The sequence below is a fragment of the Protomyctophum parallelum genome (genome assembly GCF_964188405.1).
Source record: "Protomyctophum parallelum genome assembly, chromosome: 13".
In the NCBI taxonomy this organism is placed as follows: domain Eukaryota; kingdom Metazoa; phylum Chordata; class Actinopteri; order Myctophiformes; family Myctophidae; genus Protomyctophum; species Protomyctophum parallelum.
The window spans coordinates 48,097,302-48,112,248 of record NC_139708.1 but is presented as its reverse complement, the minus strand read 5'-3'; the positions used below and the strand labels follow the sequence as shown (position 1 = coordinate 48,112,248).

The 14,947-nt window shown below is 44.2% G+C and overlaps 3 protein-coding genes and 1 pseudogene across 4 annotated transcripts in view; 2 read left to right on the top strand and 2 right to left on the bottom strand.

Moving 5' to 3' along the window:
- LOC310868729 (protein NLRC3-like) overlaps positions 1 to 7,344 on the top strand; it is a gene marked incomplete at both ends in the record, with an annotated part of 171,643 nt that extends 164,299 nt beyond the window's left edge. The window contains one exon of the mRNA XM_083779189.1: positions 7,325 to 7,344. Within this exon, the coding sequence (XP_083635315.1) occupies positions 7,325 to 7,344 (20 nt within the window). The remainder of the gene's footprint in view (positions 1 to 7,324) is intronic.
- The window catches only part of LOC310869175 (histone H3.2), a gene marked incomplete at its 3' end in the record, with an annotated part of 214,952 nt that overhangs the window by 34,099 nt on the left and 165,906 nt on the right, over positions 1 to 14,947 (bottom strand). The window lies entirely within an intron of this gene.
- LOC310869593 (P2Y purinoceptor 14-like) lies at positions 1,655 to 5,593 on the top strand (the record flags this gene model as incomplete). Its single annotated transcript, XM_083780407.1, has 4 exons — positions 1,655 to 1,742; positions 3,880 to 4,082; positions 4,243 to 4,638; positions 5,246 to 5,593. 4 exons carry the CDS (start codon positions 1,655 to 1,657, stop codon positions 5,591 to 5,593), a joined length of 1,035 nt encoding a protein of 344 aa, XP_083636533.1.
- LOC310868727 (histone H3.2-like) lies at positions 7,341 to 7,626 on the bottom strand (annotated as a pseudogene). The gene has a single exon. The product of its transcript is annotated as a histone H3.2-like (transcript).

Here is a 14,947-nt window from a genome sequence, read left to right as displayed (position 1 = left end):
CTTCTTAACAATGTTGTGAGCTCAGAGAATTGATACAGCAGGTCCCATTGTGAAACACAATGCAGACTGTCAGGATTAGGTTACGGAGTAGAACCCAAAAGCAGGCAACCAGATGCAGAGTAGATTAGGTGTTTATTTGACTATGAATCAGGGGCATTTCAAAAGGCAAAACATAGTGTACCCAACATCCAGTGTTGGGTATATTACTTTATATTTGGAATATATTTCTAATTACTTTATTACTTATTACCTTCATTTATCAAGTAATATGAGAGACAGCGAGTGCATTCTCCGGCAGCGGCAGCAGTCACGGCACTGCAGCCCCAAATTACTATTTGGGGGTTCCTGGGGGTCCCCGAACCTTGAGACCCCCAAAGACGCCCCCAGGGGGGCGACACGATTACAACGAGCCCACCCCCGTCCAAAGCGGTAGATAAATGACAGAGTTACCATTTGGGGGTTCCTGGGGGTCCCCAAACCTTGAGACCCCCAAAGACGCCCCCAGGGGGGCGACACGATTACAACGAGCCCACCCCCGTCCAAAACGGTAGAGAAATGACAGAGTTACCATTTGGGGGTCCCTTGGGGTCCCCCCCCCAAAAAAGAAAAAAACGGCCGGCCGACCTATCCACGGACCGGCCGACCTATCCACGGACCGGCCTACGTATCCACGGACCGGCCGACCTATCCACGGACCGGCCGACCTATCCACGGACCGGCCTACGTATCCACGGACCGGCCGACCTATCCACGGACCGGCCGACCTATCCACGGACCGGCCGACCTATCCACGGACCGGCCGACCTATCAAACGACCGGCCGACCTATCAAACGACCGGCCGACCTATCAAACGACCGGCCGACCTACCCACGGACCGGCCGACCTATCGCACCGGCCGGCCCAGGGGCCGGTACAATTTTTTTTTTTTAAGATCCGGCCCGCCGGCCTGTGAGCCGGAAAAATGGATTCTGCCCTTGCTGCTTCAGGGGGGTGACTGGCCCGGAGGATGACCCAGATGTGCTTTTCATGTGTTGGAGCTGAGGGCTGTTCATCTCGGCCTCAGGGCTCTCCTCCCCTTTATCCGCGACAAGCATGTCCTGGTGAGATCAGACAACACTTCAGCGGTCTATCATATAAATCACCAGGGGGGCACGAAGTCACTTCGTTGCCTACAGGTGGCTCAGGATCTGTTGTGGTGGGCCGCGCCTCGCTTGGCCTCCCTCAGGGCAATCTATGTGCCGGGAGTGGTGAACACTGCAGCAGACCTTCTGTTCAGGTCCGGCCCCCTCTCCGGCGAGTGGAGACTTCACCCACAGGTGATCTCACAGATATGGACCCGCTTCGGCTGGGCCCGAGCAGACCTGTTCGCCTTCGAGAGAGAATGCTCACTGCGAGCTATGGTTCTCCCTGACGGGTCAGGGGGGCCCCTTGGGCCTGGATGCTCTGTCAGGAGAGTGGCCAGACGGCTTGCTATCGCTGGGTTCCACCGTCCTGCTTGCAGCTGCCCAGCGAGATGGTGATGGGGCTGAGTACCCTGTTCCTCGCGACCCGGTTGGTATAAGTCATCCGTTGTTAAGACCGTAGTGACGGTCAGAGTGAGGTCGATATAGATCGTAAGTTATGTCTATAACTATGGATCTATGAGCCCGAACGATGACCGTCACTATCTCCTGTCGCTCGGAACGTTATGAGGCGTTCGAGGCTGGAGGCGGAGCCGGCCGCACCGGCCATAACTTATACGGTGAGATCGCCTTCTACGGGTCATGTGGGCATGACAATGTTGATATGTTGATCTCGAGAAGAGGAAGATGAGGGCATCATTCGTTGTTAAGACCGTAGTGACGGTCAGGGATGTGTTGGGCCCATAATTCAGCCCGGGAAGTGGAGGTGCCCTCTAGGCGAAACGAAACACAGACGAATCAAGGGCGCGTGAGCGTTATGTAACTTTAGGTCCTACACAGTGACCTAAAATCATTGTCCATGGATGTCATGTTTATACCTGCCACAGAAGACAGTGCTGCATTGTTTTTCACAAAAGGGATTTGTTTAGTAGCTCAGGACACAAAGTCCAGAGATTCTACACATGATATATGAAAAAACTGAATACACATCCCTGATCCATTGTGTGTAATGTGATCTACTGTAATAACAAAGTCAAGTCATAGCGAAACAAAACACAGATGAATCAATACAATATTATGTAACTTTAGGTCCTACAGTGACCTAAAATCATGGTGATTAGACAACCATGGGAAAATCACCAAGGCACACTAAAGGACAACTTTTGTTTTTTTCAACCAAGGTTCATGTTGTAGGTTGTTGTTAGAGAAAGTAAAATATGAATGTAATAATTTTTCATTTGCAGCTTTATTTAGTAAAAAATACATATTTAGCCCCATGTTCGAATGCCCCCTCCCCCCTGTCAAATATAGCTAAAATCACTAAAACGAAAGAAAGCAGCCGGGGCTCCACCGGGCACGTCAGCGTCGTGTCACCGTCACCGTCACCGTCAGGGAATGTTCCCTTTTTAATTAATGAAGGGTCGCTCCACTGACCGCGTTGCGTTGCGTGACTGCATTCAAATTGCCCCGGTTATTTGTTTGACGCACACGACGGAAACGCAACTCGCCCGGTGGAGCCCTGCTCCACCAGGCCGTAGGTCGGCCGGCCGTGTGGAGTGTGTACTACTGTGTGTCAGTGTGTGTGACACTGACAGGCAGCAGCCAGGATGGCTGAGGCATTATTATGTCACAAAGCAACATGATTATATAGGCTGTTACCTTGATAAAAGATAATTGTGTATCTATATATATATATATCATAAAAAAATCATATATGATTTTTTTATTTTTTTTACGGCTGGCCCAGACTGGCCTGGACCGGCCGTTCGGGAGTTGTCCCGAATTTCCCAATGGCCAGCACGTCTCTGGTGACGGTCATCGATCGGTCTCATAGATCCATAGTTATAGACATAACTTACATTTTGTCAGGATATGTTTTTTGGACCCAGAAGCGCACGGAAACAGGCTGAAGGTTAAACAGGGTTTTATGCAAAGATTAGCAGCTCATAGAGAATGGTGTCAAATGTCATGTCCTGACAAACAACAAATCCAATATCCAGCAAGCAAAATGGCGGTCAACATCCAGGTATATATAGGTCTTCAAAAACAAACTAAACTGAATGCAGGCAAACTGGAGGGACTGAGGAGCAGAGAATTTAGGCCTGACGTCGAAAAAAAAAAAAAATCATCTAAATTCGGACAGTTTTCTGACATGTTTCTGTATTAGTGGGGCCACCTGGTGGCGCGCTATGAGCTTGTAGATCTGCTATTTTTCAATAGCTAAATTATAACATAATGTTTAAAACACAAAAAGGGGTTCCCGCCCAAAATGGGTTAAGCAGTTGTCGAAAGTAACTAAGTACCTTTAGTCACCTTTGGTCACCTCACCACCGAAAATCAAGACTATGACTAGGGCTTAATGCAACTGCAGTTACTGCATGGCACCTATGCAGCCAATACATTACTATTGTGTAGCAAAATGTAAACGGTGCTAGACCATGGCATGCAGTACTTAACAGTACCGGTCAGGAATAAATAAATAAATAGCATTCCCCCCCCCCCCCCCCCCCCCCCTCCGCTTAGTCACACCCACAGACAGGCCCAGGCCAGAACCAAAACTCAAACTGGATTCCTGACAAGTGTTGAGTGGATGAAAGAAGTGCTCGACCTGGCAGAGCAAAGACAAAACATACTCTCTCCCCAAGCCTTCGGCCTGGTGGAGACAAAAAATTATAATATTTACCATATATTTACATTCCTCTACTGTCCTCTTTTTTTTCATTCCATCATCTCTCTGAACTCCCATCCACTCTCAAGGTCCACCAAGGGTTGTAGAGATGAACTCCACAGCGTCCAACAACACCAGCAAGTGCGGTCCTCCAGCTTACGTGATCACTGTGGTTTTCCCCTGCTTGTACAGCATCGTGTTTCTAGTGTCCCTGCCACTGAACAGCCTGGCTGCATGGGTCTTCTACAACATCCCCTCTAACTCCACATTTATGGTCTATCTAAAGAACCTGGTGAGTGAAGGCAAAGGTAAAGCAGCAACTCTCAACCTGTGGATGGAGACACTTTTGTGTCACTGCCTTTGCAGTATCTGCTGCCTCTGGCAAATTAATTTATTCTCGCCTGTATCAATACAGCTTTACCTATCAAATGTCAAATCTCCTTCGCCAACAGATCGTGGCTGACATTCTCATGACTCTGACCTTCCCCGTGAAGGTGCTGTACTATGCAGGCGTCAGCCCCTTGGTCCTGGCTGTGGCCTATTGCCGCTACTCGGCCAGAGTGTACTACCTCACCATGTACACCAGCATCGCTTTCCTGGGCCTCATTAGTCTGGACCGCTACCTGAAGATAGTCTGGCCATTCGGGGATTACGCTGTGCAGAAGGTCAGGGTGGGTCAGGCGCTGAGTGCCACCGTCTGGCTGGTGTGGTCATCTCTAGCGATAGCAAACATCGTCCTGATGAACAAGCCACCACCGCACCCCATTGTTCCAGGCGAACTGCAATGTTTTTCCATGATAAGCGAGTATGGTCTGAAGGTGTATAAGGGATCAATGTACATTGCGCAGGTAACACACACATGTAAACTTGGTGATATACTGTAGTACTGGGTGTAACATTAAAGTAGCGTTTTAACGTCACTCGTCTCTAATATAGAGATGCACAGACCTTTCTTTTAAGCAATGACCCTGTCGGACCATGCTTGTCACAACCTAATCTCTCAAGGACATATTTGAGCGCAAAGGAAAATAACCAAAAGAGGGTGCTATTGTTCCTGTCACGTCATGTTTTAACTAATTAGGACATGAAGGTATACAATATTTCTGTACTCATAGAAGACTAATTGTTTTTCCCCATAGGACCAACCTGTGTTCATATGACACTTGTATGTTCATATTGTACTTACATAGATAGTTTTTGTTGCGAAGAATCGCTGAATATATTCATTAATATCATGTACACATCATACATACTTACGTACACACGTACATACTTAATTGGGTGGATAATGGATATGTGTAAATATGTAGCTACCTTTTTAGTTTTTCCATTCTCTTCCCCCTTGCTCCCCTATTCTTTTTTTCATTCTCTTTCTGGAGACGTGATGCACATGAGCTTGCACACAAACTAATTTTGCCCACTGTATGTGCTTTTTGGCTGATGTATTGTGTCCAGGTGGTGTTCTGGTGCACGCTGGCTCTGATGGTGGTCTGCTACTCGTTCATCAGCCGGACGGTGTACAAGTCCTACAAAGCCACTATGAGCAGCAGCTCCGAAGAGGCCTTTCGCAAAACCAAAGCCAAGGTCTTTGTGGTATTAGTGGTGTTCTTTGTCTGCTTCGCCCCCTTCCACATTATTATATATTTGCCCCCTGACAAACATATCAACATGTATGCATCGCACATCACCATGTGGCTGTCCGCCACGAACGTGTGTCTTGATCCACTCATCTACATATTACTTTGCAAGAAGTTCAGGACACGACTGGTGGCCACACTGACATGCAAGGCCCTCCCACCATAATGGTCATAATGGATCTCCAAGACAGGCCTCATACACACGTATCAAACGAGTGTTCTATCTGTGATTGATGGTGTGGGTGTGTGTGTCATTAACACATGTGAATCCCTTGACTCCTTCAAAACCGCTCTCAAAGGGCACCTACGGATGGCTGCCCCTTAGATAGCATTTCTGTTGGCTTAGATAGCATTTGACACAGACTTATAGCATGTTATGTAGACAGCACTATAATTGTATTGTATATAGTCATAGCACGCCATAGTACATAATTATGTATAGCATAGTAGTGAATATGTATAGTTTATTATGTATAGTGTATGTATAGTTTCATCATATAGATATTCCACTGTTACCTTCTTAGCTTACGCATGTCTCATGATAAATGCTTTTATGTGATGTATTCCCATGCTTTTGTTCTTGCTTAAATGTAAGTCGCTCTGGATTAAGAGCGTCTGCTAAATGCCTAAATTGTAAATTGTAAATTGCTGCAATTCAAAACTGGCCTCTGTAAAATCTGAATCCCCCCCTCCCTTTTCCCCTCACTTTATATGTATCTTTTCCCTTTTTGCTTCCTATATGATGAACTCCTGTTCTGTTCTTTAACTACATAGAAGTGTCTAGTTGTATGTCTCTAAATGATTTGATGAATTGAACAATGTGGACCCTGTTGTAAACAAGTGTAATGCTTAATTGGGTCGTCCACTCACAGTTAACAGTCTTTGTATTGAGTTTGTGCTTGAAATGTACTGTAATTCTACAAACTGTTAATACATATTTCAATCAATCAATCAAGTGTGTGTGTGTGTGTGTGTGTGTGTGTGTGTGTGTGTGTGTGTGTGTGTGTGTGTGTGTGTGTGTGTGTGTGTGTGTGTGTGTGTGTGTGTGTGTGTGTGTGTGTGTGTGTGTGTGTGTGTGTGTGTGTGTGTGAGAGCCTGTGTGAGTGTGTGTGGGGTGTCACACACACACACACACACACACACACACACACACCAGTGGCATTCCATTGACAATTACGTAAACGAAGTAAAGATAGGATACTATAATAAAATAATGTGGTTGGCTCTTAAAAGAGCCTTTTGTGGGTATAAATATGGTGCACAGTTTAATTATTTGCTGCTTTGGGTTTGGCAACCTTGGCTGGAACTTTCTTGGCTTCTTAGCCACTTTCTTGGGGCTCTTGGTGGCCTTTTTCGGGATTTTAGCTGCTACTTTCTTGGCTTTCTTGGGTGATTTATTTGTGGCTGCGGGCTTCTTTGCTGCAGGAGGCTTCATTGCTTTAACTGCTTTCTTAGCAGGTTTCTTTACCTTCACCGCTTCTGAATTCTTGTTCATTTTGAAAGACATATCTTGATCTGTAGATCACGTGAACAGTGGCAGCCGTTAGCTACAAACTGCCAAATTTTGATTTAAAAAGGGGGACATGATCTTAACCATTGTGTGGAGCGTATTGATGGGGTAATTATGCTATACTAGTTGTATCTTCAGTGTGAAAAGACACCAATGTATGAAATGCTGTGTAAAAGATGGGAGATAACATGTCAAATTGAAATGGCAGTAGTAGTGGCAGTGGAATTGGGGCTTCCAGAGTTTATTGCTGTAGTTTCAGAAATCTGTAAAATCATTACATGTACATTACAGTACTGTCTAAAATAACTTTGTTTATAAAGTGGAACATGCTCTTTAAAAAAAATAGATGGTTGGCTCTTAAAAGAGCCGTTTTGGGGGTTCTACCAGACAATGTCAGAAAGGTTTAAGCACGTTCACCACGGATACGACGGGCCAGCTGGATGTCTTTGGGCATGATGGTCACCCTCTTGGCGTGGATGGCGCACAGGTTAGTCAGTGTCCTCAAAAAGACCGACCAGATAAGCCTCGGCAGACTCCTGGAGAGCCATGACGGCGGAGCTCTGGAAGCGCAAATCGGTCTTGAAGTCCTGGGCGATCTCTCGCACCAGGCGCTGGAAGGGCAGCTTGCGGATCAGCAGCTCGGTGGATTTCTGGTAACGACGGATCTCCCTCAGAGCTAGCCCAAACATTTAGAATCTCGTAGAGGGTTTTTTTCGATTCTGACGAATCTCTCTACGAGAGTCTAAAACACAACCCCCCCCTTTACCGTCGAAAGTTGAACGTTTGTGCCTCAAAATCACTCTTACCTTGTACAAATGCAAAATCTAAGCTGCTTTTAATGTTGCCCCACTTGTTTGTGAGGTGTACGGATTCAGATTAAACACGGAACATGCTTATTTTTCAATAAAAAAGCTATTTTAATCCACTCTGTCTCGGAATCTGGCGGCCATCTTGCTTTTCTCTCCATTGTAAATGCGCAAGAGAACCCTGGCCGCTAGGGGCGCGGGCAATATTCTGTTGCGCCGTTTACCGCATTTACAATGGAGGATTCAGAAACAGAGTGGATTAAAATAGCTTTTTTATTGAAAAATAAGCATGTTCCGTGTTTAATCTGAATCCGTACACCTCACAAACAAGTGGGGCAACATTAAAAGCAGCTTAGATTTTGCATTTGTACAAGGTAAGAGTGATTTTGAGGCACAAACGTTCAACTTTCGACGGTAAAGGGGGGGGTTGTGTTTTAGACTCGAAAAAAACCCTCTACGAGATTCTAAATGTTTGGGCTACCTCAGAGCCACTGTACCGGGACGGTAACGATGAGGCTTCTTCACTCCACCGGTTGCCGGCGCGCTCTTACGAGCTGCCTTGGTGGCGAGCTGCTTTCTGGGCGCTTTGCCGCCGGTGGACTTACGAGCTGTCTGCTTAAAGGCTCATACATAGTCTGGTTTTACGGTGGTGGGGTGACCACCGAACTACAACATGACGTCACGCGCCGCGGTGAAGAGCAAACCACCGCCACCGCTCCAGCCCTTTGTAGTTCGGTGGTCACCCCACCACCGTAAATCCAGACTATGTATGAGCCTTTAGTTCTTGCCATAGCTTCTTCTATCAAAGCTCTGAGTAGTAAAATAATTTTCTCAGAGCCGCCGTCGTCCTCTGATTAGTCAGTGGTCAGGAACCTCCTTGTTTGGGGAGGTACCATGCATCACTGGCACCGATTGGAGGGGACCTCTTACAATTACAAACGTTGCTGCTTTAATAGTTTCCACTGCATATCGAAAAAAAAAAAAAATGTATTAAATGTAAAATTGAGTTTACACTAAGTATATTTACTCAAGTACTGTATAAGTACAATTTTGAGGTGCTTCAATACTTAACTTTACATGGGTGTTTTCATATTTTCTATGCTCGCTCCTTCTACTACACTACATGCGGGAGAGTTTGCACATTTTACTCCCCTACAATTATTAGAAAACCCAATTTGATTTAGATTGATATGATATGATATGATATATGATATGATAAGATATATATTGAAAACATCACCACGTAAGCCCTATTTTATACTCAATTACTCATACAGTTTTGATTTTACTCAAGTAATAGTTTGAATACAGGAGTATTGCTACTTTACAATTTACAATTTAGGCATTTAGCAGACGCTCTTAATCCAGAGCGATTTACAATAATCAAGAACAAAAGCATGGGAGGGTAGAGACTATACATTTAAACTATATATATATACTACTATCCTATACATATTTACTATGGCGTGCTATGACTATATACAATGCAATTATAGTGCCGTCTACATAACATGCTATAAGTCTGTATCAGATGCTATCTAAGTCTACAGAAATGCTATCTAAGGGGGTAGGGTAAGTGCTATGGGCCATGATGGAGTCTAAAAAGGTGGGTTTTCAGACTACGGCGGAAGATTGGGAGTGATGCTGCAGTTCTGACTGCAATGGGAAGTGCATTCCACAGTTTTGGAGCCAGAAGGGAAAAGAGTTTGGGACGTGTGGAGCGTTGTCCCGGCGTTTTTAGTGAGGGTACTTCCAGCTTCCCTGCGTTGGCTGATCTGAGTGCGCGGGAGGGTTTGTAGGGTTCAATCATACTTGCAAGATATGGGGGAGCCATACCTTTGGTTGCCTTGAATGCCAGCATCAGAGTTTTGTATTCTGTGCGGGCAGCGACCGGGAGCCAGTGGAGGGAGCGGAGCAGGGGGGAGACATGAGTTTTGACAAGACTGTTGTCTGGATTAGGAGCTGGGCTGATTCCTGGGTGAGGAACGGTCTAATTCGTCGTATATTATAGAGTGTGAACCTACAGGATCGAGTGACAGCTGTGATGTGAGCTTTGAACGAGAGCTGACTGTCCAGGACAACACCGAGGTTCCTGGCTGTTTGGACAGACGTTACCAGGGCGTTGTCTACGGAGATAGTTAGCTCCCGCATAGGGCAGGACTTAGCTGGGAAGAAGAGAAGCTCAGTCTTGTCTGGGTTCACCCCAGTTTGGAGGGTTCGGGGGGATGATAACAGACCTTTCCAGGAAACCTGGTAGGTCCGGTCGGTGAGGTAGGAGGAGAACCACTTTAGTGCCGTTCCACCGATGCCTAGATCCGCTAGGGTGTCTAGGAGCAGCTGGTGGTTCACTGTGTCAAATGCTGCCGATAGGTCTAGGAGAATCAGTACTGCAGAGTGGGAAGCAGCTTGGGCAGCATGTAGTGCTTATGTGACTGCCAGCAGGGCAGTTTCTGTGGAGTGGGCCTTCTTGAATGTGGACTGGTTGGGATCCAGCAGATTGTTCTGTGAGAGATGGAGAGAGAGCTGGTTGGAGACAACACGTTCAATGGTTTTAGAAATAAATGAAAGGAGTGATACCGGTCTGTAGTTCTTGACATCTGAGGGGTGAAGGGTTGGTTTCTTGAGGAGTGGTGTTACTCTGGCTGACTTGAGGGCAGATGGGACGCAGCCTGAGGTTACTGAGGTGTTGATGATGGAGGTGATGAAGGGGAGCAGATCAGGTGCGATGGTCTGGAAGACCATAGCACCTATGACATATGACCTATGACATAATGATTCTGTTGATGCATTGACACATTGATATAAATAGCTTTGACTGGTCAATATCGCGCACAGCCATTACTCGTGACAATAACGCAGCAACAGCACCTCTCCTCATCCTGTCGTCCCTTCACATTATAGTGTCTCCCCTTTACCAAAATGCTGCACATTTTAACCAGATTATTAACAGGAAATAGGTGTAGCTTAAGAACATGGGGGTTGAGAAAGGCAGTGAGAGAGAGAGAGAGAGAGAGAGGGGGGGGGGGGTGCATGGTGCAATACATTCTTCAACTGCAGTTTACTCTATTCATGTCACATTTAATACATAAACGTTTTTGCTACTCACCAAAAAAAGGCAGGTTGTGTCATTAGAAAACGTACTTTCCTTAGTGGGAACACCCACCACACGTATAAACGGTACTTTTTGGCCACACCCACCCACCCAAATGCAAATGTATGTATAGTGCTGTATCACTCCCATTTCATAGCCAGTCGACATTCAGGGTCTGCTGAATGGGATTTAGTCTAAATATTTAGACTAAATCCCACAAGTTTGATGAGGGGGAGGGGCAGAACACCACTAGCAATCAGCAATCAAACACAAATGTTTGGTCAAACCATGTGACTCCCATTGGAAAAGCATTGTGGTGGCCTAAAAAAAAAAAAAAAAAAACGTCCAAACATTTGTTTGGTTGTGTTTGATACATGTGAATGAGGCCTCAGCAGCCCTTTATTATAATGTTATGTCCCTAATTATGTCACAGGCATTCAACACTGTCCTTACTCTCTACTCTTATTAATCATGTTCCATCTATGAAAATGCCTTTAGGCAAGCCTAATTAAATCCCATTCTGTAATATGATAGATCAAGCTTTGTTTTGAGTGTTCATGTTAATATGTGTGCTTCACAATAGTTTGATGTAGATATACTGTATTACGTTTTTTTGTTGTCTCTACTTTCCACTGGGGCAAGTTGGTAAAGGGAAAGGACGGACAGCTCACCCCGAAAGTCCGGACAACTCTTCACTTTCTGACATTGTGGGGTGAGATGTCTGCACTTTCTGTGGCACCCATTACAGTAATTCATTTTTGGATCTAACTATCGGTTCCTACAGTCTCTCTCTCTCTCTCTCACTCTCTAAATAAACTACATTACATTTGACCGTACATTTGACTCTTGAAATATTCAGTAAAGTATTCTTGTGAAATATTCTACTACTGGGGTCTAGTCTATCTACTTTGTTATAGCAAATGCTCCACAACAACACAGCGAACTCCAGTGAACATTGTTCGTATGTCCGTATATATATATTTTTTAATATTCACAATTTTAAATATATAGTTTCAGGATGACATGCTCATTAATATGTTGCAGGAGATTTGTGGTATTGTATGCAATATCGGTACCACATTTGTCATGGTATGTGTGAGTCAAGTCAACCACAGTGGAAAAGAACATGGCATGGTAAATAGTTATATTTTTGTCAGTTGAGAGAAAGTGTTTCAAAGTGTCAAATTACAATAACAACTAAATAATAATCACACTCAACAAGCATAATTCATGGGAACCCTTGATCCACATACCTCCTTCTCAGCTCTGATCAAGGTTGGGCACCCTAATCAAACTACTATTGTGACACTGCATTCCTATCAATCCTGACATATGGCCTTCATGAATCACTCATCATGTACTTAATTATCTGTTTTGAATCAGGTATGTTTCCATTGCATACAGTACAGTACCACACCTTAATGGACTGACACCAACAATTTAAGGCTTAAATAAGCGATGTTGACAAACAAACTAGTTTAGCTTGTAGAACTTCCTTTCTCCTCATGTCCCCAAGTAACACTGTCCTCTGAAAGGCCATCTGCAATAACCTAATATGAATATGAATTCACCTTTGCAGCTAAGTGTCCCTTTCTCGGACTGCAACGGATTTGCATAGGCTAGTACTGAACTAAGCCGACACTGCTCTGTATTGACATGTCATGAGATTATATTATAGAATTTGTTCACCTTACATTTCAGCATGTTTACAATTTGAGTACAATATTTTAGGTTTAACTAACTGGGTTTAGCATAACATTAGGTTTTGAACTTTTGATACAATCATTTTGTAATCTACATGAATGTGTAATGGCACAATGTTATACTATGTAGCCTATGAATTTAATCAGTCATACAACAGTCTATATACTCTATCCATTTACATTTGAAAGTATTTTATTGAATTTCCACAATTTTACTAAATATCACATTCTATCCATTTTACTGTGATGTTGCATCACATTCATGTCTGAATAAGTCTTCAGCTGGACAAACTGGTTTAGGTGGCAGGCTCTGTAGCCGCCCACATGCACTTTACAGAGTTTATTCCATTCAAGTAGGCAATATTTGCTTCTTAAAGTTTGAATATGAGCCATGATTCATGGACTGACAGTGGTTGGGACTGAATACATGTACTACATAGTCTTGCATTGAAAGTCTGTTTTTGATTGATTGAAATCTTTATTGACAGTTTGTAGAATTTACAGTACATTTTAAGCACAAACTCAATACAAAGACTGTCAACTGTGAGTGGACGACCCAATTAAGCATTACACTTGTTTACAACAGGGTCCACATTGTTCAATTCATCAAAACATTTAAAGACATACAAACATTTAGAGACATACAAATAGACATTTCTCTGTAGGTAAAGAACAGAACAGGAATTCATCATATGGGAAGCAAAAAAGGGAAAAGATACTATATACAGTGAGGGAAAATGGGATGGGGGGGTGGGGGGGATTCAGATTTTACAGAGGCCAGTTTCGAATTGCAGCCATCCGTAGGTGCCCTTTGAGAGCGGTTTTGAAGGAGTCAAGGGATTCACATGTCTTAATGACTGTTGGTAGGGCGTTCCACATTTTGGTGGCATAGGAGCGAAAAGAATTTAGTCCCTTGTTTGTGCCGAATCTGGGTTGTACATGGTTTGTTGCACTCCCTCTGGTGTTGTGGGTGTGGACTTCGTTTACATTAAGGAAGTATTTAGACAGGTACATGGGTATCTTGGTGGTGTATCGAATCTTGTGGACCAGACCCATTGCAAGATGCTGTACTCTGTCGTCGACCCTAAGCCATCCCAGCCTGTCAAAGTGGGCAGGGGTGAGGTGGGTTCGGGGGGTGAGGCCAAGTAGGAGCCTGACCAGTTTGTTTTGAGAGGTCTGGAGCCTTGTTTTAAGGGCCTTTGAGGTGCTGTGGTACCAAGAGGTGGATGCATAGTCAAAGAAACCTTGTACGAGGGCTCCTGTTAAGGTCTTCAAGGTGTTTTTGCTGACCAGTGAGGAGATCCTGTAAAGGAATCTTGTTCTTTGATTGACTTTTTTGATTACGTTGGTGGCCATTTTATCACCGGAAAGATTGGCCTCCAGGATGGAACCTAGGTAGGTAATTTCATCTTTTCGTATATTGTGCAACAGTAACTTTGTGGGCCCCTAAACAGCCAAGACCTGGCTGAATGAAATGCCCACTCTCCTATGTAGTTTGCTTTACACTGCGCTATTTCCGAGAGTCCCCAGTGGATGGCAGATTTGCAGCCGTAGGCCATACTGCCAAAAGTGCAGGGTGTAACAACTCACTTTGCACAATCTTCAGCAAGCTACACAAATTCAAATTGAATATGTAATGAAACACGAAAGCAATTGTTATAAGATGCTTTATAGTCAAAATTAAGATATAGAAACCAGAGTCCATTGGCACAACATTTTATATATTGTCTAGTCTAGAGAGCTACGATGCTTAAATTACATGGTTGTGTGTTGGACTATAATAGCTTAATACAGATAAAATTCACACCCACTTGTCATATAAATTGATTCAATTTGGTGCTATGGTTTAAGGATTTTAATTGAGTTCCCATACTGGGAGTCGAACCCAGGCCTCCTGGGTGAAAACCAGGAATCCTAACATAATATGGAACTGCATAAAATTACTTTGAGGGGTACAGACTGGTAAGTGACATGGGTCATATAAATAGTCTCTTCCAGAACCGTGCACAATTTACAATTTACAATTTAGGCATTTAGCAGACGCTCTTAATCCAGAGCGACTTACATTTAAGCAAGAACAAAAGCATGGGAATACATCACATAAAAGTATTTATCATGAAACATGCGTAAACTAAGAAAGTAACAGTGGAATATCTATATAATGAAACTATACATAAACTAGAAAATTCGCAATTTTAAAAAATTGCAGAGTGTGGTTGCCGCAGTGTCTTACATATGCCCCTCCCACTAGTATTGCCAGCCAATTACAATTTCAAGTCACGCCTTAGATCATGCGTAAGTAATTCGGAGGGGATTTAACCCCCGAAATTCATGTTTTTGCGACAAACGGTTACATTTCTCGCATTTGCGGCGCCCCCTATGGATGAAAATGGAATTGCTTTTAGAACTT